General features: G+C 51.2%; 2 protein-coding genes and 1 long non-coding RNA gene across 28 annotated transcripts in view; 1 reads left to right on the top strand and 2 right to left on the bottom strand.

Moving 5' to 3' along the window:
• Nucleotides 1-20,702, top strand: part of NUMA1 (nuclear mitotic apparatus protein 1) — a 105,684-nt gene that overhangs the window by 81,417 nt on the left and 3,565 nt on the right. For 7 of the 26 annotated variants that reach the window (XM_012518871.4, XM_071218237.1, XM_071218236.1 and 4 more), the window contains 17 exons: nucleotides 3,521-3,600; nucleotides 4,729-4,811; nucleotides 5,397-5,477; nucleotides 6,860-6,947; nucleotides 8,800-8,926; nucleotides 9,464-9,621; nucleotides 9,910-10,027; nucleotides 10,122-10,239; nucleotides 10,598-10,738; nucleotides 11,327-11,449; nucleotides 11,592-14,972; nucleotides 15,472-15,513; nucleotides 16,999-17,067; nucleotides 18,444-18,554; nucleotides 18,648-18,866; nucleotides 18,979-19,136; nucleotides 20,260-20,506. In XM_012518871.4, coding sequence (XP_012374325.1) covers nucleotides 3,521-3,600; nucleotides 4,729-4,811; nucleotides 5,397-5,477; nucleotides 6,860-6,947; nucleotides 8,800-8,926; nucleotides 9,464-9,621; nucleotides 9,910-10,027; nucleotides 10,122-10,239; nucleotides 10,598-10,738; nucleotides 11,327-11,449; nucleotides 11,592-14,972; nucleotides 15,472-15,513; nucleotides 16,999-17,067; nucleotides 18,444-18,554; nucleotides 18,648-18,866; nucleotides 18,979-19,136; nucleotides 20,260-20,506 — 5,344 coding nt within the window. The remainder of the gene's footprint in view (nucleotides 1-3,520; nucleotides 3,601-4,728; nucleotides 4,812-5,396; nucleotides 5,478-6,859; nucleotides 6,948-8,799; nucleotides 8,927-9,463; nucleotides 9,622-9,909; nucleotides 10,028-10,121; nucleotides 10,240-10,597; nucleotides 10,739-11,326; nucleotides 11,450-11,591; nucleotides 14,973-15,471; nucleotides 15,514-16,998; nucleotides 17,068-18,443; nucleotides 18,555-18,647; nucleotides 18,867-18,978; nucleotides 19,137-20,259; nucleotides 20,507-20,702) is intronic. The other 19 variants (XM_058305873.2, XM_058305875.1, XM_012518876.4 and 16 more) reach the window with 6 other exon arrangements.
• LOC139439878 (uncharacterized) lies at nucleotides 1,013-6,863 on the bottom strand. The gene is made up of 2 exons (XR_011649958.1): nucleotides 5,516-6,863; nucleotides 1,013-3,434 (listed from the first exon to the last, which is right to left on the bottom strand). It is a non-coding gene; the product is annotated as an uncharacterized lncRNA (long non-coding RNA).
• LOC101414826 (E3 ubiquitin ligase RNF121) overlaps nucleotides 10,732-20,702 on the bottom strand; it is a 113,806-nt gene continuing 103,835 nt past the window's right edge. Inside the window, exon 10 of the mRNA XM_058305883.1 lies at nucleotides 10,732-11,332. Within this exon, the coding sequence (XP_058161866.1) occupies nucleotides 11,166-11,332 (167 nt within the window). The 3' untranslated portion in view covers nucleotides 10,732-11,165. The remainder of the gene's footprint in view (nucleotides 11,333-20,702) is intronic.

Genomic DNA, 20,702 nt, shown 5'->3' with positions numbered 1-20,702 from the left:
GAAAACCAATCCCAGAGATCATACTTTACTCTTCAGTATTTTATTATCTTTAATAGATAAGCACTCATTTTTAAAAAATAACAAAACCATCATTCCAAAATCACACCTAACAATTAACAGTGATTCCTTAATATCATCTACTACAAGTTTTTGTTCAATTTTTCCTATTCATTTAGAAATATCTTTTTACATTTAATTTATGCAAATAAGGATTCCAAACAAAATCTACACATTGCATTTTGTTATGTCTCTTAAATCTGTAACAGTTCTCTTTCCCTACTCTCCCTCTCCATATTTTTTGATCCTGTAGAATTTCCAAAATTGTGGACTTTAATTGCATTATCATGGTGTTGTTTTACCTTGCCAATAAACTGGTAATTAGATATAAGCTTGATTAACTTAAGGGTTTTTTGCGTTTTTTTTTTTCCACTAGGATACCTCATAAATGGGATTGTATACCACCTATAAATCAACATTTTGGAAATCCTAATGAAAATCATTATTTTTCAAACCCTAATGAAATGGTAGACCTACGCAACCAACATCAGCAAATGATAAAACCATTAAATGAGAGTTTTTGTGTGTGTTTTTTTTAAAGATTTATTTTATTAATTTTTCTCCCTTCTCCCCCGGTTTGTGCCCTCTGTATCCATTCGCTGTGTGTTCTTCTGTGTCTGCTTGCGTTATCTGGCAGCACTGGGAAGCTGCATCTCTTTCTTTGTTGTGTCATCTTGCCGCATCAGCTCTTCATGTGTGCGGCACCACTCCTGGGTGGGCTCTGCTTTTTTTTTTTCATGCAGGCGGCTCTCCTTGTGGGGTGCACTCCTTGCACGTGGGTTATTCCTACACAGGCATGTGACCAGCTTACCACACAGATCAGGAGGCCCAGGGATTGAACCCTGGACCTTCCATTTGGTAGACAGACGCTCTATCAGTTGAGCCATGTCCGCTCCCAAATGAGAGATTAAATGACAGGCTAGATTTGACTGACAATATCTAAGTGAAGGTTTGATTTTTTTTTTTAAAGATTTGTTTATTTTCCCTCCTTCCCTCCGCCCAACATGCTCTTTTTGCTGTCTGTGTTGTCTTCTTTTCTCATTTTCTCTACTCTAGGATTCACCAGGATTCAATCCTGGAGACCTTGGATGGGGAGAGAGGTTCCCTGTCAATTGTGCCACCTCAGTTCCTGGTCTCTGCTGCACTTCACCTTGACTCTCTCCTTGTCTCTCTTTTGATGTGTCATCTTGCTGTGTGACTTGCTTGCGCAAGCACTGGCTCACCACGTGACCACTTGTGCAAGCACTGGCTCACCATGCGGTCCCTCACGTGGGCTCGCTTTCTCTCTTTTTTTTTACCAGGAGGCCCTAGGGATCAAATCCAGGTCCTCCCATATGGTAGGCGGAAGCTCTATCACTTGAACCACTTCCACTTCCTGTAATTTTAAAATCACTAAAAGTGAGGCAACCAGACATGACATTCCTTGTGTTGTGACACATAGGGTCAGCATGCGGGTTTTTTTAATTATTATTTTTTAAACTTTATTTACTTATTTTATTAGAGGAATTGTGAATTTATCCCTAATCTCAATCTCTGATCTAGGACAACTCAGACCAGATTTCCTTTGGGAAGACCGATGCTGTTGGTTAATGTATTTTAGCTATTACATTTCTGATACATCTACTAGTACTAGCCTAATCAGACCTCTACTTCTCAGGGGGAGATGGTAGAGGATAGCAGAGTTGGTGGGCAGAGAGAAGGTATGGGGAGAAAACAGGGCTTGTTTCTTGCCCACTTGGGAAAATTGATGCGAGTCAACCATTCTGATACATTTCCCATTCTATTCTTTGTATGTATGTGAATAGCCTGAAGCAAAAAGCTGCCCCATCTATTTCATATCTGTGAGGCTTGTATAGCAAAGTTCAGTGGAGGCATTCAGCCAGAAAATCTAAAGCCCTGACATTGGCCTTACTAACACTGGCCTCTACTATTCCCAGTAAAATTCACCCCTCATCTGTCAGTCAGCCCATGGACTGAGCACCTACTATATTCCTAGCTTTCAGCTAAGCACACGCAGCAGTCAGTTGTAGGGAGTGCGCTAATCTCCAGGAGTGCTGTAGGAATTTCTGAGGAGGATAGGTGTGAATAGCACAGGTTCTGGAGGGCTTCCTAACAGAGATAAGACTTGAATGTAATCTTGAGGGATGGGCTGGATTTCTCCAGGACCAGCCTTTTCTAAAGCATGTTCCATGGAACTTTACTTATACCAGGAACTTAGTGGGAAAAAAAGAGGTGCTGTGGTTAAATGGTTTAGGAAATAATGCATATTAGGACTTTTTCAGAAAATGTTCAATTTGGTTTAACCCAGCATTCCTCAAACATTTACTCTAAGGGCCATCTTTATTTTTAACTAATGGAATACACTTAGGTAAGTACTGCTCTAGGCTGAGGGAAAGAGTCACAGCACTCCATATTGTGTGGGAAGATGGGTTCTGGGGAGTCCCTGAGGAGATTAGCTCCCCTTTAAGACCTTGTAGGAGTTCCTAATTCAGCCACCCTGAATGCCTCTTGTGGGATTTCAGTTTAGAAGCTTTTGTGATGTAGGAGATGCAGGGAAGTACACTTTGGTCTTGGCTGGGTTGCCTCTTATGCTTTGCGAGATGGCTCTGGCACTGGATGGTTCCAGGATCTGCCCTGCCCTCCAGAAAGTTGGCTGAAACCTGGAGGCTCTGGTTCTAAGGAATAGGAGGCCCTTTAGCTGTTATTACCAGCTGTAGCCTTGATAAGGAAGTCACCCTTCTTGGTAACTTTCTAACATCAGTGAAGGTAATCATCTCTGAAAATGAAACTGCAGTAGGCTAGAGCATCCAGGGGCCAGATCCTTGAACTGCATGAGAGCTCCCCCTGCTGCCTCTCTCCCCATGCTGCTCTCTCTGCACCTGGCTTATCCTTCCAATTAAACAAGCTTCCTCAGCAGCTTCTGATCAAGAATGGTTATCCCTTGGCTTGGGCTCTGGGATGCTTTAGCCTTCTCACCTTCAGCCTAGTGTGTATTGAACTTGGCCTTCCACTTCAGAGCCTTGTTCCCTCCTGTTTTTTCAGTTCTTGAACCTGTTTTCCTGTCCCATAGTTCTTCTCTCTTACCTATTCACGTTTTCCAGGTGTCCTGCCCTTTTACATTTGAGCTTTTCCAGGTTATTTATGCTAGCTCCCATTCATCTGTGCCACCTCCATGTCTCCTTGGTCCTCTTCCCACAGATCTTTGTTATCTTTGCAAATACAATGGCACAGTGCAGTCTTTTCCTGAAGGACCTCATGTCTCAAGTCCTCACTTCTCACCCCCCACACTATTCCATCTGAATGAATGGTGTCTTGGTATCTTCTCCCCAGCCTCCAGGATCTGGCTGGTTCTCTCCGAATCCGGTGTAGACTGAGCCCTGAAAAGAGGAGGTTGTATGTAATGCAGGAACAAGGAGGGAAGGATTGCTAAATAATCTTGTCCTAATTCTTGCTCTTTTTCTAGCCATGGCACTGACGAGGGGCAACAAATCCTGCAACAGCCAGTGCCAGAGAGACTGGATTTTGTGTGCAGTTTTCTGCAGAGTAAGCACCTTTCTTAACTATCTGGGAAGGGCTTCTTCCTCAGTTCCTGGAACGGGAGTCCAGAGGAACAGTTCACAGGTATCTGGAGGGGAAAAGGTTCAAGGCTCCCTGTACTTCAGCACAGAGGTGAATAAAACGGGATCAGCTTCCCTGTTTCTGGTCATTCCTACACGAGGCAGGCCTCACAGTCCATCTCAGAGATCCAGGGAGAGCCATAGGGTCTGCTTTTGAGACTTCCTCACCTTAAACTTCCGTCCCTCAACTGTGAGGAGATGGAAAGATCCATAGTATCCTCTTTTTCCTTGCCGAAAAGAATTTTTTTCCCACAAATAACTTTGAATTAATTGCTTAGGTCATAGGTGTAGGGACAGAGACAGATTTAAGTTGAGATTTTGGCGCTTTCTGTTTACTGCTGTGTGACCTTTCTGGAGGTAGTTTCCATGTGTATAAAGTAGAGACAACAGTAAATGCTCTTAAGGTTGTTGGGTAGATTAAATAAGAACACATGCAAAAAAAAAAAAGAACACATACAAAGCTTCTAGCACAGTTCTTGTCAGTTGCTTTCCCCTTGTGCCTCGTTGGGCCACAGAGTCCTCATCTTTAACATAGGAAGCTGACTGGCATCTCCACTTGGGAAGAATTGAAGTAGGGAAGGAAATGTTATTAATATACTTAGATAAAGCAAGGTGTTAATAATTGGGCCTGGACCTAGGGCAGCCTAAGTACCCCAATCTTCCTCCTCTGACTCGGCTGCAGGCTTTTTCAGCCGCAGACCCTAGTTGGAACAGGACTGGAAAGTGAGTTGGAATGTCGTGGCTCCTTCTGTGTAGTGCTAAGTGGGAGCTGGTGAGTGAGTGGATGAGTATAATGTTATCACTCAGTCGCTGTGAATTCCCAGCCTGCTTTCTTCTTGAACTTTTCCTGTAGCCCTTGTACAGAACTAGGATAGAGTTGACTTCAGATGGAAAAGTGTATGTCAGGGGAGGGAGGACATAGGAACACAGAGCCTTACATCGCGTAGTCCCACCAGAGACAGTGGTTCTTGTTTTTAGATTCCTAGGCATTCTGATGATCTCAGGGAGGGTCTCCTGGAAGCTCACTGTGTTTTCTGCATTGTTGCTATTGCAGAAAATCAAAAGCATCCCTCTTCACCAGGATGCCCAGTATCTGTGCAGAAACTGATGGAGGGGTCAGAGCTCGAACTGGCCAAGGTACCTATAGAATACCAGACTGGTGGGGGCGTGAGGGTGGTATCTGAAGGACCTGCAGGGCCTTTTCTCAACCCAGGGGGAGGTAGTGGGCGCTTGATTTCGGGGGCTCTTAGAAATTGGAGGTAGGGCCTGACAGGCACCTGCCTGAGGCAGAGGCTGATTTGGCCCGAGGCGTCTAGGAGCCAGGGCCTTATGACAGAGGTTTATGAGACCATTACTTGGGCCTGGTTGGAGACCTGCAGGAATCAGGCCTCACCCTGGCTCTCATTGTGTTTTTCTTTTGATCTCAGTTTCTTCACTCCCTCTGCTTTTACTGGGTGCTGGCCTATAGGGGGTGCCTTACGCTTCATACCCAGGATTCGGAGAGTGTAGGAATTTAGCCAGGCAGGAATCCTAACACCTAGCTTTGTGCACAGTAGCACCAGGTCCTCAATGAAGTGTTTGCTGGTGCTGTTAAGGGCAATGGCCTGGTGGGGCCACTTAGGAAGAGTCTTCAGAATAGCCCAGAGTCCCCAGAAGAGCCCACAGGAGGAACCCTGAGAAGAGAGCATCCCGCTGAGTGACTGTCTCCTGCTTGGCTTCTAGATGACCATGCTGCTCCTGTACCACTCTACCATGGGCTCCAAAAGCCCCAGGGACTGGGACCAATTTGAATATAAGATTCAGGTAAGCACTTAGAAGTCCGGGCCCATGCTTTACCTCACCTCGTTTATTCTTCTGAATGATGTTGATTGTAGTAATTACAGCCATCTATTATAGAAAATCTGGAATAATTGAAAAGCACAAAGGGAAATAACAGTTGGCAATAATCTCATTTCCACAGATAAATGCTAATTTTTTAAAGGCTTTATTTCCAAGTCCTTCTTATATGCATATGTTTAACTGTAACCTTAGCTGTACCATGTATTTGGATAATATATAGAAATTGTTGCCTTCATATGTTTTCTCGTATATTTATGTACATACATATGTACATGTAATTTTTTTTTTACACAAAACTGTCACCCCCTATCTTTTCCTCTAGTAGGAAGGATTAATAAGAGAGAATGTCTTTGTCTACTGCAATAATCTAGCTTAGAGTAGTTATCTCCCATCCCCTCCTCTACATGCTCTCTAAGAGGAGAATTGGTACTGGCTTCATTATAGAGGGAATTAACAGGGTTCTCGAGAGCTGCCTGCCATGTGGGTCCTGCTGTTGGCTTTGCTTCCAGTGTCAACAGCTATCCTTTATTTCCCAAAGCGAAATCGGTGGTGCCAATGTGAGTAATGTAAGCAATTGGTTGGGGCACTGCCCAGAGCGTTTTGGTCTTTCATGTATTGGTAGAAATGCTGAATCATCCCCTGGGTACTATCCCCTTTCATACTCTCTCATCTCATGGTTCCTACCCAAGGCTAGGGTTGGAATTTAGTGGCCTGGGAGAGATGGGTAGCTCCTTCCTTCCTTTGAACATTTTTCAGTTCCAAGCTGGTGACAAACCTCATAGAAACAGAAATTCTAAAATGTAAGGGAACTATGGCAGAGTTGACCAGGAAAATCAGATCAACTCTGTTGCTTTGAAATTCAGACAAAGAAGGGAAGATTTTACAGCTGAGCTGGTAGATCTTGGATGAGCCCCAGAGATGTTCTCACTTAGGCAGTAATCAGGGTAATCTGGAAGAGGCCAACATAGCTATGGATAAAAGCTTTCTGACGGGTTGTATATATGTTACAACATTTTTTTTTTTTAAGTTTTCTGTCTGTGTAACTTTCCTTGCCTATTCACTTCTTTTGTGGTCAGGAATGAAGTCAGTCAGGACCTCTCTAACTCTGAGTGCATATTTAGGGGAGGCAGAGAGAGAAGAGGCAAGTGGGGTGAACATGTCTCTATTCAAATGTTCTTAGCTAGGCCCTGTGGGGGCTCAGGCTCTGAGAGGAAAAATGAAATCCAGCAGGCTCCTGGGGCTCAAGAAAACCTGGGGTTGGGTTGGGCCTGCCAGGATGGAGCTCTCCATCCCTTCAGACACTTCTCTAAAACCTCAGTGATGTTCTTTTTCTCTCTCTGGCCCAGGCGGAGTTAGCCATCATTCTCAAATTCTTGCTGGACCGTGAGGATGGGCTAAACCTTGACGAGGACTTAGAGAACTTCTTGCAGAAAGGTGAGCAGAGGTGCACTCCTGAGGACCCCCCCATCTCTGGGCTGAGGTCTACCAGGATCCTGAGCTGTCGAGAAGGGCAGTGGGGGGTTGTTTCTGTCCCCAACACAAGGCACAGAGTTGGTGCTCAGAAAAAGTGTATGTCGCAGAGGCGATAGATTTCTGGGCCACGTTGCAGTCGTCATCCCAGCTCTGAAGGAGCTCCTCTGGCCGGCTGGCAGCAGCTAAGCAGGTGATTTATAATTAATTGATCATGTCTGCTGTTAGGTTGTCCTGATCACAAACCCTCTCTCTGCCCAACCCCCACCTTTTCTTTTCTCTTTTTTTTTAAACATTACTTGGCTTAGAAACTGGGAGTACATGGTCTAAAAAACATGTTTCTACCCTCCTGAAGCTCATGTTCTAGGTGGGAAGGCAGATTAATCAGCCAGAAAGCATGATAAAGAATATAAGTGCTGGAACAGAGGGGTACCAAACAGGTGTATCTTGGCTAACAGTACAATAGAAAGATAGTTCTGCCTGTCAGCTAATGAAGATGTCCTCTAATGTTGATGCAAGTGTAAGAGGTAGATCTGGACACCATCTCTTGGAATTTTTGAATCTGACATGTCTCAAATTCACATTGCTCATAACATTCCGTCAAAGGTGTTGGTAATGTGAGTCTGTAATGCAGGAGAGGAAGTCTGGGTCAGAAAATGGGTTTGAAAATCAAGTGTGTAGTTGGCCATTGAAGGTGTGGCACTATGGGCAAAGACAGGAGGCCCCATGCAGATGTGGCTCAGTGTTTGAGTGCCAGCTTCCCACATACTAGGTCCCAGGTTCAATCCCCAACCCTGGTACCTTAAAAAAAAAAAAAGAAATCTGGAGGAGCCACCAACATTGAGAAGGTGGGTAGAGGAGGAGGAGCAAATGAGGGAGACTAAAAATGGGTGATGAGGGAGGAGGACTTGGCCCAATGGATAGGCATCTGCCTACTATATGGGAGGTCCACAGTTGAAAACCCAGGCCTCCTTGACCCGTGTGGAGTTGGCCCATGAGCAGTGCTGATGCACGCAAGGAGTGCTGTGCCACGCAGGAGTGTCCCCGCGTAGGAGAGCCCCACGTGCGAGGAATGCACCCCATAAGGAGAGCCGCCCAGCGCGAAAGAAAGTGCAGCCCGCCCAGGAATGGTGCCGCACACACAGAGAGCTGACACAGCAAGATGACGCAGCAAAAAGAAACAGATTCCTGGTGCCGCTGATAAGGATAGAAGCGGTCACAGAAGAACACAGAGCAAATGGACGCAGAGAGCAGACAACTGGGGGCAGGGGGCAGAGGGGAAAGAAATGAAAAATAAATCTTTAAAAAATAAAGTCTTTTTAAAAAAAAGGGTGCTGAGAAGGGTGGGAGAGCCATGTGACAGTGGTCACGGGGAAGAGAAGGGTTTGAAAAAGAAGGCTCTTGGCCATTGAGATTTCAGAAGGGAGGAGTTCAGAAAGGAGGCCAGTGGCTCTGCACTAGAGGTCCTTGGGGACTGCGAGGAGTCCTGGCGCAGGGCTTCAGGCTGCCCCTGCGTGTTGGCTGGATGGGAAATCTCGGACCCTTGGTCCTGATCCTGCGTGTGGGAGGACCCTCTCTCCACAGTGCTGTATTTGAGCATTGATGAGCTGTGGAAATGGAAGCTTGATTTTGCTTAGGACACTCACCTTTGAAAAACCCAAATACAACTTTTATGCTCTACCAGTGACCACCCTGCATAATTTACATGTGTCTCTGGTCTCAATCTCATTAAGGAAAATTTTCAAATTGCATAGAGATGCAAATCTGTTTGCTGTTTTAGTAACCTCTCAAAGGTTCATTTGCTTATTCCCCTCAGCTCCTGTCCCTTCCACATGTTCCAGCACCATCTCTGAAGAGCTCTCCCCACCCAGCCACCAGGCCAAGCGGGAGGTTCGCTTCTTAGAGCTACAGAGGGTTGCCTCCTCTTCTTCCACTGGGAACAAGTATGTGCTGGGCTACTTCTCTTGGGATGGGGCCTCAATATCCCATCCTCGTATCCCTGCATTCCAGAGGCTAAGCTGTTGTCCAGCCTAGGATATCATCAAGGAATGCTGAGTATCCTGTAGATCTGGGATTTCCTCACCTGACCTGGTACTAATAGGGGCAGTTGGTTGGGATCTGTTTTGGGCAGAAGGCCTCCCTCAAAACCTGTCCTCCATTTATGGAATGCCTTTCCTCCTTGGAGATTATTCTCATGTCCCTTCTCTCAGTGCAGTTCTCCAGAGGCAGGGAGAATTAATCACTTTTTTTTTTTAAATGGACAAAAAACTTAAGAGTTGTAGAAGGGAAAAGAAAAGTTTTCTCAAGGTCATGCCGTGAGGCATGAAGTAGGACTTTGTAAACAGAGCGCAGTCAGGTGGAATTCCCAGCCAGTGTTCGCGTCCATAGACCCTGCTTTTCCTGCCCCTGGCTACTGTTGGTTGCTTCAGTCCTCCCATCTCAGAAGGTGACAGTGGCTTCTGGGCCGTCTCCTTCCTCAGCTTCCTGTCAGGTTCTCCAGCCTCCCCCATGGGTGACATCCTGCAGACCCCACAGTTCCAGATGAGACGGCTGAAGAAGCAGCTGGCAGATGAGAGAAATAATCGGGATGAGCTAGAGCTAGAGTTGGCCGAGAACCGCAGACTCCTCACTGAGAAGGGTAGGTAACTGGCACAGGGGCAGATGGGTGTCAGTGGGCAGTACTTGGAGTTTGCATCCAGGGAAGTGTAGGCTTGCTGATGAATGTCCTTTAGCCTCTCATACTGTCTCCTCTGCTGCTTCTGAAGCTTAGAGCTCAGCCCCGTGCCTAGTGTCAGGCTGACCTGGGAGCCAGGTTCTGTCTTGGCCACCATCCTCCCTCTCCCTCAGACTGGATGCCCCACTCCCCCTATTCCTCCCTTTAGTTCTGTGCTGACTCCCCTCTCCTCCTCCCTCTGCTCTGGGCCAGATGCACAGATAGCTACGATGCAACAGCGCATTGACCGCCTGGCTCTACTGCATGAGAGGCAAGCAGCCAGCCCGCCGGAGCCCAGGGAGCTTGAGGAGCTACGTAGCAAGAATGAGAGGTATAGTCCTCCCTGCCTGCCTTCCCAGCCCCCAACCGCCCCCTGCACCCAGGGTGCAGACCCCCCCTCCCCTCACTGCTCCTCTCCCTCGCAGCCTCACTGTGCGGCTGCACGAAACTCTGAAGCAGTGCCAGGACCTGAAGACCGAGAAGAGCCAGATGGATCGCAAGATTAACCAGCTTTCTGAGGAGAATGGGGACCTTGCCTTTAAGGTGAGTGCTGGGGCCTGGTCCACGCACAGAAGCCCCTCAGTCTGACTGAGGTGGTCAGGAAGGCTTCCCAGCAGGGGCTTGAAAAGACTGCCCTGCACCTGTTGTGGGCTTCAGTCTCCCCAGAGACCTGCATGCTTTGCCCTTTTCTTGTCCCACAATTGGCTGCTGTCATGGTACTGGATCATAACCCTAAATATTGATGTGTTGCCCCGAATTAAAGGTGTGATTTGTTGTGACTGGCCTGAGGAGGGTGGGAAGGACAACTGGAGGTGTTCAGCCCCTGGCCGGGGGACGGGCCAGCAGAGGCGTAGCCAGCTTTGACCCTAAGTGACCGGGAGTCCCACTTTTTTTGTCTCAGCTGCGGGAGTTTACCAGTCACCTGCAGCAACTCCAGGGGGCCCTCAATGAACTGACAGAGGAGCACAGCAAGGCCACCCGGGAGTGGATGGAGAAGCAGGCCCATTTTGAGAAGGAGCTCAGTACAGCCCTGCAAGACAAGGTAAGCTCTGCTCTGGGGAGTCAGAGCCTACATCTTGACCACGTGTTCAAAGCTGAATTCAGCCGTCCACTCCATTCTTTTGGACCTTTGGGAACTAAGCTGACTTCTCTTCAAGTTTAATAATGTGCTGCAGTGGAGAGTTTGTGGGTTTAAGTCCATATGCCTAACTTTGAATCATGTCTAAGGACCCTAAGCATTTTTTCCGTTAATGGGAAGGATGGTCTGTAGTGGGTGCTTTGTGAACAGTGGTGGGGAAGTGGGTGTGGGTCTAGGTGCTGCTGCTGCTGGTGTTGATCCTAGACAGAGAGGGGAGATGGTAAAGGTGGCGGTGGGATAATCTGGGAGCCAGGACTTGTCTTGAAGGAGTGGTATGCAGTAAGGGAGTTAGAGGTAAACTCGGGCTTTGGAGAAGGAAGCACTTCACGTCCTAACTTAATTCAGCACTAAGACTAGGGCTAGGAAGTTGGGAGTTTTTTCTAGGCCAGAGCAAAAGGAGGTCTTGGTAACAAGATGATAATTTTGTTGATGTACGCGAGGGCCTCTGGAGAAATCCAGTGTCTCTTCCACCTGTCTCTTTTTCATTCCCAGAAGTGCCTAGAAGAGAAGAATGAAATCCTTCAGGGGAAACTTTCACAGCTGGAAGAACACTTGGCCCAGCTGCGGGAGAACGCCCCCCAGGAGAAGGGCGAGGTGCTGGGTGATGTCCTGCAGGTAGGAGTGCACAGGAGCAGCCCACTGGGCTTGGTGTTCACACATCCAGGGTGTTCCCAGTTGCTGATTCTCCTCAGTTCCCAGAGGGACCGTAGTGACCCAGGAGTCATGCTGATCTTCCTTTGTCTCTCTATCCCACCAGCTGGAAGCCCTGAAGCAAGAGGCAGCCACTCTTGCTACAAACAACACCCAACTCCAAGCCAGGGTGGAGGAGCTGGAGACTGAGCGGGGCCGACGGGAAACCGAGGTGCTTGCCCAGCGGAGTCACTTTGAGGAAGAAAAACAGCACCTGGCTGGCCTGGTCGCTGAACTGCAAAGCTCCATCTCCAGCCTCAGCCAGGTCAAGGAAGAGCTAGAGCAGGCCTCCCAGGCTCAGAAGGCCCAGTTGACCGCCCAGGTGGCCGCTCTGACCTCTGAGCTCACCACACTCAATGCTGCCCTCCAGCAGCGGGATCAGGAGCTGGCTGGCCTGAAGCAGCAGGCTGAACAGGAGAAGGCCCAGCTGGCAGAGACCCTCCAACAGCAACAGCAGGCCTCCCAGGGACTCCGCCACCAGGTGGAGCAGCTGAGTAACAGCCTGCAGCAGAAGGAGCAGCAATTGGAAGAGGCAGCCAAGGAACAGGAAGCAGCTAGGCGAGACCAGGCCCGGCAACTGACCTCTGCTGCCGAGGAGCGAGAGGCCTCCTTACGGGAGAGAGATGCAGCTCTCCAGAAGTTGCAGGCGTTGGAGGAGGAGAAGACCACCAAGCTGGAGAGTCTGCAACAGCAGCTTCAGGTGGCCAATGAAGCCCGGGACAGTGCCCAGACCACCATGGCACGGGTCCAGCAGGAAAAGGCAGAAGTGAGCCAAAAGCTGGAGGAATTCCATGCGTCTGTTGAGAGGGCCCACCAGGAACAGCGTGAGGCCCAGGCCCAGGTGGCAGAGCTGGAGGCCCAACTGAGGTCTGAGCAGCAAAAAGCAGCTGAGAGAGAAGGGATGGCCCAGGAGAATGGCCGGCTCCAGGAGCAGCTCCGAGCCCTTGAGGAGTCCTTGAAGATCACCAAGGGCAGCCTCGAAGACGAGAAGCACAGGGCCGCAGAAGCCCTGGGGGAGCAGCAGCGTTGTATCTCTGAGCTAGAGTCAGAGACCCGGAGATTGGTGGAGCAGTGTAAACAGGAACAGAAGGAGCTAGAAGAAAAGAACGCTGAGCGCAGCGGGCTGGAGGCCCAATTAAAGCAGCTTGGGGAGACCCATCAGGCTGAGACTGAAGCCCTGCGGCGGGAGCTGGCAGAGGCCATCGCCTCCCGGCGCAGGGGCGAGACTGAGTGTGAGCAGCTCGTTAAGGAGGTAGCTACCTGGCGCGAGCGGTATGAGGATAGCCAGCAGGAGGAGGCACAGTACGGTGCCATGTTTCAGGAACAGCTGATGGCCCTGAAAGAGGAATGTGAGAAGGCCCGCCAGGAACTGCAGGAGGCAAAGGAGAAAGTGGCAAGGATAGAGGCCCACAGCGAGCTCCAGATAAGCCGGCAGCAGAATGAGCTAGCTCAGCTCCATGCCAACCTGGCTAGAGCCCTCCAGCAGGTCCAAGAGAAGGAGGTCAGGGCCCAGAAGCTTGCAGACGACCTCTCCATGCTGCAGGAGAAGATGGCCGCCACCAGCAAGGAGGTGGCCCGTCTGGAGGCCTTGGTGCGCAAGGCAGGTGAGCAGGAGGAAACAGTCCCCCGTGAGCTGCTCAAGGAGCATCCGAGGGCAGGAGACAGAGAGCCTGAGTGGCCAGAAGAGCAGCAGGGACGTCAGTTCTGCAGCACACAGGCAGCGCTGCAGGCCATGGAGCGTGAGGCAGAGCAAATGGGCAGCGAGCTGGAGCGGCTGCGGGCTGCACTGATGGAGAGCCAGGGAAAGCAGCAGGAGGAACGTGGGCAGCAGGAGAGGGAGGTGGCACGGCTGACCCAGGAGCGGGGCCGGGCCCAAGCAGACCTTGCCCTGGAGAAGGCGGCGAAGGCAGAGCTTGAGATGCGGCTGCAGAATGCCCTCAACGAGCAACGTGTGGAGTTTGCTGCCCTGCAAGAGGCACTGGCCCATGCCCTGATGGAAAAGGAAGGGAAGGACCAGGATCTGGCCAAGCTTCGTGATCAGGAGGCAGCCCAGAGAACAGAGCTGGGGGAGCTTCAGCGAACGATGGAGCAACTGAAGGAACAGCTGGCCAAGAAGGAGGCGTGCCAGCAGTCTCTAGGCATGGCCAGTGGAGAAGATACTCAGTGTGAAGCTACTGGCAAGACAGAACCATTGGGCCCTGAGTTGGAAGCTCTGCGGGCAGAGGTGAGCTTGCTGGAGCAGCAGTGCCAGGAGCATCAAGAGAAGGCCTCTAGCCTGGAGCACAGCCTAGAGTCTGAGCGGGCCTCCCGAGCTGAGCAGAACAGTGCTCTGGAGACTTTGCAGGGCCAGTTAGAGGAGAAGACCCAGGCTCTGGGACACAGTCAGGATGCCTTAGCCTCAGCCCAAAGGGAGTTGGCCACCCTCCGAGCCAAGGCCCAAGACCATAGCAAGACTGAGGATGAGTGGAAGGCGCAGGTGGCCCGGGGCCAGCAGGAGTCTGAGCGAAAAAACAGCCTCATCAGCAGCTTGGAGGAGGAGGTGTCCATCCTGAACCGCCAGGTCCTGGAAAAGGAGGGCGAGAGCAAGGAGTTGAAGCAGCTGATTATAGCCGAGTCAGAGAAGAGCCAGAAGCTGGAAGAGAGGCTGCGCCTGCTGCAAGCAGAGACTGCCAGCAGCAATGCCAGAGCAGCAGAGTGCAGCTCTGCTCTGCGGGAGGAGGTCCAGACCCTCCGAGAGGAAGCAGAGAAACAACGGTTGGCTTCAGAGAACCTGCGGCAGGAGCTGGCCTCGCAGGCAGAGCGAGCAGAGGAGCTGGGCCAAGAGTTGAAGGCATGGCAGGAGAAGTTCTTCCAGAAGGAGCAAGCCCTCTCTGCTCTGCAGCTCGAGCACACCAGCACACAGGCCCTGGTGAATGAGCTGCTGCCTGTCAAGCACCTCTGCCAGCAGCTGCAGGCTGAGCAGGCAGCTGCCGAGAAACGCCATCGTGAGGAGCTAGAGCAGAGTAAGCAGGCAGCTGGGGGGCTGCGGGCGGAGCTACTGCGGGCCCAGCGGGAGCTTGGGGAGCTGGTGCCCCTGCGGCAGAAGGTAGTAGAGCAGGAGCGTGCAGCCCAGCAGCTGCGGGCAGAAAAGGCCAGCTATGCAGAGCAGCTGAGCATGCTGAAAAAGGCTCATGGCCTGCTGGCAGAGGAGAACCGGGGCCTGGGGGAGCGGGCCAACCTGGGCCGGCAATTTCTGGAAGTGGAGCTGGACCAGGCTCGGGAGAAATATGTCCAAGAATTGTCAGCTGTGCGTGCCGACGCTGAGACCCGTCTGGCTGACATGAGGCAGGAAGCACAGAGCACTGCCCGGGAGCTAGAGGTGATGACTGCCAAGTATGAGGGTGCCAAGGTCAAGGTCCTGGAGGAGAGGCAGCGGTTCCAGGAAGAAAGGCAGAAACTCACTGCCCAGGTAAGGCGCATAGCTCAACTACATGCCCACATACACCCCCCTCCCAAAGATCCAGACCTGAGAGGAGAGGGGACATTGTTCCCTCTGCATTCTAGGGCCTTTGGCTCCCACATTACTCTGAAGTGTCTTTCCTTGAATTGGTTAAGGACTTACACTCATTGACTGGGTAGCAGAGAAGGAGAGGTGGCTGGTAGAGTTCAAGTTTGTTGCCCCCTATTGTCTTAAAGAAAGATACCCATGGCCTCTCCTTCCCTGAAGGTGCTATCCCTGGAGAGTCAATTTGTGAAGGCCATTGGTCCATTCCAGAGGCACATTGTGGTGAGGAGTGCCAAGAGGCCACTGGGCACTAGAATAAGCCAAACTGGTATTTTTAAAAGTACTAGATGTCTAGTTCCTTGGGGGCAAGAGTCAGAGCCTCAGTGGGGTCAGCCTGGCAGCAGGGCTGGTGCTGCTTCGGCCCCCATCTCACTCCGTCTCCGTTGCTCCTCCCCATGCACAGGTGGAGCAGCTAGAGGTATTTCACAGAGAGCAGACTAAGCAGGTAATGCCTGGGGTCCTTGCTAAATGCTGGCTGCTTAAGCGGTGACCAGTCTCGGTGCATGACCCCGGCTGCAGCTTGCCTCCACGAGCTCTCGTTGTGAACTGTTTGTGAAGGGGGCAGGGTCACGCCATGGAATCCAGGCCCAGGCTGCCCAGGCGTGTGGTGTGCTGGGCCAGGCCCACTCTTGGGCCTCGTCCCACCCATCCCAGGTCGGCCTCTCCACCCTTCTGCACTTTCTCTCATCTGCCTCTCAGGGAGGAGGGGTAGGATGGGCTTCACCTTTCTGATTTCTGAACCTAGGGACAGGCTTAGTCCTCAGAGTGCAAGAGCCTCCAAGTCATGTTTCAGACTAGGGGTACTCAACTAAGAGGAATGGCAGAATCCCCTGTGGGCCCTGTTCAACATAACCTCCTCCTTTCCCACAGCGGGTATGATTTATTGAAGCCATAGAGGTGACTCACGAGGCAGCCCTCACAGGTTAGGGAGGGTTGGCATCCTCTGGAGTTTTAACCCAGGCTTCCCCATGGCCTGGGATGGAGATGTCTGGGAGGTGGAAGCTAAGGCCAAGAGGAGCAGGTGAGTCCTTGTCGCGGAGGCCCCGTGTCAGCCTCTCCCACGAGCTGTCTCTGTGCTGCCTTTGCCATGAAGGCTGCAGAGCTGCTATTCCCTGGGAGCGCCTTTGCTCTGCCTACCCCTCCTACCCAGCCTCTCAGGCTTGCCGAGGAATTGGGCCTTCCTCTTCTCCTCCATGGAGCTGAATCAGATTGAACAGCAAACAGTTAGCAATGAAGCCCTTGCCTCTCCCTTTTCCTGGTCATGCTTGAGTTCCCTGAACGCCTAGAGGAGCCAGGGGTGCTTGTGGTGGCTGCTAACGTTCCCTCTCATTTCCTGCCTCCCTTTGCTCTTTCTCTTTGTGGGAATGGGGTGGGCTTGGAGGATGTGTGCTGCTCCTTCTCATGTCTTCCAGCAATCTGTTTCCCCAGTGCTAATCACAGCGGTCACACTGCTGGCACCAGCCCCTAACAGCCTGTGTGTACTGGGAAGAGATCTGAGCATCTGTGGGCTTTTGTCTTAACAGTTGTGGGAGGAGGGAAGGAGGTATTCACTGAATAAATCTGCTTGGGTGCTAGACAAGATCCCCTCTTCCCCAACCTGGAAAGGTGGGGTGGGGCTGGGGAGTGATGGTGGCAGCAAGGTGGTGATGAGGCAACAGTTCCCCAGAAATTCGGCTGGTTTTAGCAGCCACTAGGGTCTGTATAGGCTGGTGGTGGAGGCGACAATGGGCAGGTGGCTCTGGCAGCAGCTATGAGTTGGGTCACCTCGCTCACATTATACCAGCCAACTCAGGCCACAGTGAGGCTACTCCCTGATTGGAGGCCAGAGAAAGGGCCTAAGTTTGCTCTTGTACGGGGGAAAGGAACCCCAGAATTTGTCTGGACATTCAGACGGCTTCCTGAGTTTTTGCTTTTCCTCTTCCCTACCCAGGTGGAAGATCTGAATAAGAAGCTCGCCGACCACGACCAAGCCAGCAAGGCGCAGCAGCAGAAGCTGAAGGTGGGGCAGGTGGGGCAGGTGGGGCAGGTGGGGCGTGGGCCTGGCCTCTGCTCTGCCTCACAGTGAGGACTGGGAGGGGCGGTGCTTCCCACTCTCAGCCTGTGCTGGGTGAGGGGATGGGGGGGACACACCCTGGGTGCCTGGCAGCCTTAGCCTGTCTGCCTATGGCTCAGGACTCCCTGCACGTGCCATCTGGGAGCTTGAGGTAGACTAGAGTTGGTGCTCCCACCCTGCTAGATCACCACTGTACAGTGCAGTAGCCACTAGCCACATATGGCTATTTAAATTTAAATGAAATAAAAATTCAGTCTCAGTAGCCATATTTCACGTGCTCTATAGCTGTGTGTGGCTAGCAGCTACCACATTAGCGCAGATACAGAACATTTCTGTCATCACAGAAAGATGCGTTGGATAGTGCTGGTCTAGATAGGCTGGGCTCCGGTGGAGCGTATTGATGACATTTAACGGTTTAGTGAAACTCAGTACTGATGTTTTCTGAGATGTCATCTTTTGTTTAATGCTTACTTTCTGAAGTTCTGGGCTTCATGGTCTTTAGTCAGGGGCAAAGAAAATGGACACCAGTAGGTCTGGGAGTAGCCTCTGCAGGTCCCAGGAGTTGGTGGGAGCTCAGAGCCTCATTTCCCCCTTTCAGACATGCCACACCACATTGTGATTAAACAGGTGTTTATTGTGCTCATTTTGGGGGCCTGCCCTATGCTAGGAGATGTGGGAGAGGCAAGGACATGATAACCCTGTCCAGTATCTACAACAGACTAAACACCATGCAAGGAATTGCAGGTGTACAGACAGTTCTTGCATTATGCGTTAAATGCCCACACCAGCTTTGGAGTTTGGTGAATCAAGGTCAAATCTTACTCTGCCATTTAATCACTGTGACCCTGGTCAATTTGCTTAAATTTCTAAAATGGGGGTGAGTGGTTCTGAAGAAAATGAGTTCCTGTGTCCCTAGAGAGTTCACATTCCTAGCTCCATTCTCTGTACCCAGTGTTCCCCGAGACTGAGTTTCCCTTCCTCCTCGGGGAGATGGGCGGTGTTCTCATGGGACGAGAATACCGTCTGTGCCTGGTCTCAAAGAAGGTAAAGCTAGTGGCCGTCTACTGCCAGAAAACACAATGGCATGGGCTGGTCAAGGAACGCTTCCAGAGTTTGGATCTTAAAGGGTGCATGGTCTTTCAGTTGGTAGGCTGGAGTTGGGAGGAAGTATGTATATTGGGTCGAGGAGGGGAAGTGATTTTATTTTTTCAGTGTCGTGAGAGAACACCCATGGAGCCCCAGGGGCTTGGGCAAGTCAGTGGGTTTGGGTGGAGCAGCCAGATCCAGCCTCCCTGACAGGGCTTGTTCCTCACGCTCTCCAGGCCCAGGGTGGTGAGAGCCAGCAGGAGGCCCAACGCCTCCAGGCCCAGCTGAATGAACTGCAGGCCCAGCTGAGCCAGAAGGAGCAGGCAGCTGAGCACTACAAGCTGCAGGTGAGGAGCCCAGCCCTGGCCCACCCTGCCCTTCCTCCTACCTTCCCACCTCTGCCCCACCCCCTCGGCCCTCCCACCCTTCTGCCAACACAGATGGAGAAAGCCAAGACCCACTACGATGCCAAGAAGCAGCAGAACCAAGAGCTGCAGGAGCAGCTGCGGGGCCTGGAGCAGCTGCAGAAGGAAAACAAGGAGCTGAGGGCTGAAGCCGAGCGGCTCGGTCGTGAGCTACAACAGGCCGGGCTGAAGACCAAGGAGGCTGAACAGACCTGCCGCCACCTTACTTCCCAGGTGCGCAGCCTGGAGGCCCAGGTAAGCTTCCAGCTATATCCCCGTCACGAGACTCCTGTGACCTCTCGTTCCCCTTCTTCTCGAACCCCTGCTGCCTTCAGGCTTTTCTTCACTTCTTGGCCCTCCTTCCCAGGTTGCCCATGCTGACCAGCAGCTTCGAGACTTGGGCAAATTTCAAGTGGCAACTGATGCCTTAAAGAGCCGGGAGCCCCAGGTTAAGCCCCAGCTGGACTTAAGCATTGACAGCCTGGACCTGAGCTGCGAGGAGGGGACTCCCCTCCCTGTGACCAGGTCAGGGGAACTCTTCCTTCCTAAATCTATTATTCGTTGAGGGCGTAATGGTTATCAGGCTGTGTTCTGGGCACTGGTGCTAGTGAAATAGGTAATACATGGTCTCTTTGCTCTTTAGAAGCTTACTCATTTTAGAAGAGAAAAATCAAGTATTAGAGGTGTTATGCCAGATGTCTCTATAGTGCACAGTGGGAGTGAAAGCAGCTAGTGGTCAGGAAAGGGTTTGCTGAGTCCTGATAGAAGACATAAGTGTGTGCGTTAGGTAGACAGTGGAGAACAGTGTGAGTGAGGGTGTGGAGGGGCCAGCAGGCCTGGGTGCTGAGGGCAATCCGGACTCTCAGTTGAAGGAGGCTGGCCAGCAGACTTGGTCCTAAAAGCATTGAGGACCCTCAGAAGGGTTTCACGTTGAGGAGTACATGGTCAGATTAGCATCTTAGTAAGATTATTCTGATAGCCACTGTAGAGAATGTGAGTAGAAATACATTTGTTGTTGGTCTAATAAAAACACTTATATTACATTATGTGCCAGATGCTATTATAAGCACTTGAAAACCATTAATTCATTTATCCTGCAACAGTCCTGTGAGGTAGATTCTATTATTATCTCCTGAAACAAGCGGGGCCTAGGGGGTGGTCTGTTCTCTCTCAGCCAGTTATAAGTCGGTGAGAAGAGATGAGGCCGAATCAGGACTGACGTGAGAATGGAGTGTGGGTATGGTTAGAACTCTTTAGGAGACCTGGTGATTGGGTTTGGCAGGAGGGAAGAGGTAGGGATTGTGTCCATGGTCATGGCTTTGGGGGCCTGGGTGGAGGGTGCTCCCAGTCACTGAAATAGGGAATATAGGAGGAGGAGGAGACAAGTTGGCTTAGTTTGGGGCACTTCATTGTGCCCCCTGGGCATCTAGGGGATGTCTGGGAGTAGCCAGCATTGAAGAATTAGAAGGAGCTAAGAGAGGGAATAAGCTCCCCAGGGAGACAGTAGATTGAAAGGGAGGGCTAGAGTGAATGGGGTGCTTGACCTTCATCTTGTATTAAGTGTAGTTAATAGTCACTTGGGAGCAAAAGGATGGACAAAATGTCTCGTGGCCCCAGGAACTTCACCGAGGCAGGTTTCCTTCCACAGCAAGCTGCCTCGTACTCAGCCAGATGGCACCAGTGTCCCAGGAGAGCCAGCCTCACCCATCTCCCAGCGCCTGCCCCCCAAGGTAGAGTCCTTGGAGAGTCTCTACTTCACCCCCATCCCTGCTCGGGGTCAGGCCCCCCTGGAGAGCAGCCTGGACTCCCTGGGGGACGTCTTCCTGGACTCCGGCCGTAAGACCCGGTCCGCTCGTCGGCGAACCACGCAAATTATCAACATCACCATGACCAAGGTCAGGCTGCTGGGAGTGGGGCAGGAGGGACTTCGGCAGTGGGCATCTTCTCCTTAGGAGGAAAGGTGTGCACACAGGGACCACCAGCCCATATTTTACAGATGAGAAAACTAGGGTCCTGTGAAGGGAACTGACTCATTTTTGGCAGGGCTGAAACTAGAGCCCGGACTCTTGACTCTTAAGGCTAGCATGACCT

This window comes from Dasypus novemcinctus, chromosome 10, assembly GCF_030445035.2.
Source record: "Dasypus novemcinctus isolate mDasNov1 chromosome 10, mDasNov1.1.hap2, whole genome shotgun sequence".
Classification (NCBI taxonomy): domain Eukaryota; kingdom Metazoa; phylum Chordata; class Mammalia; order Cingulata; family Dasypodidae; genus Dasypus; species Dasypus novemcinctus.
This window is presented reverse-complemented; position numbering and strand designations above follow the sequence as displayed.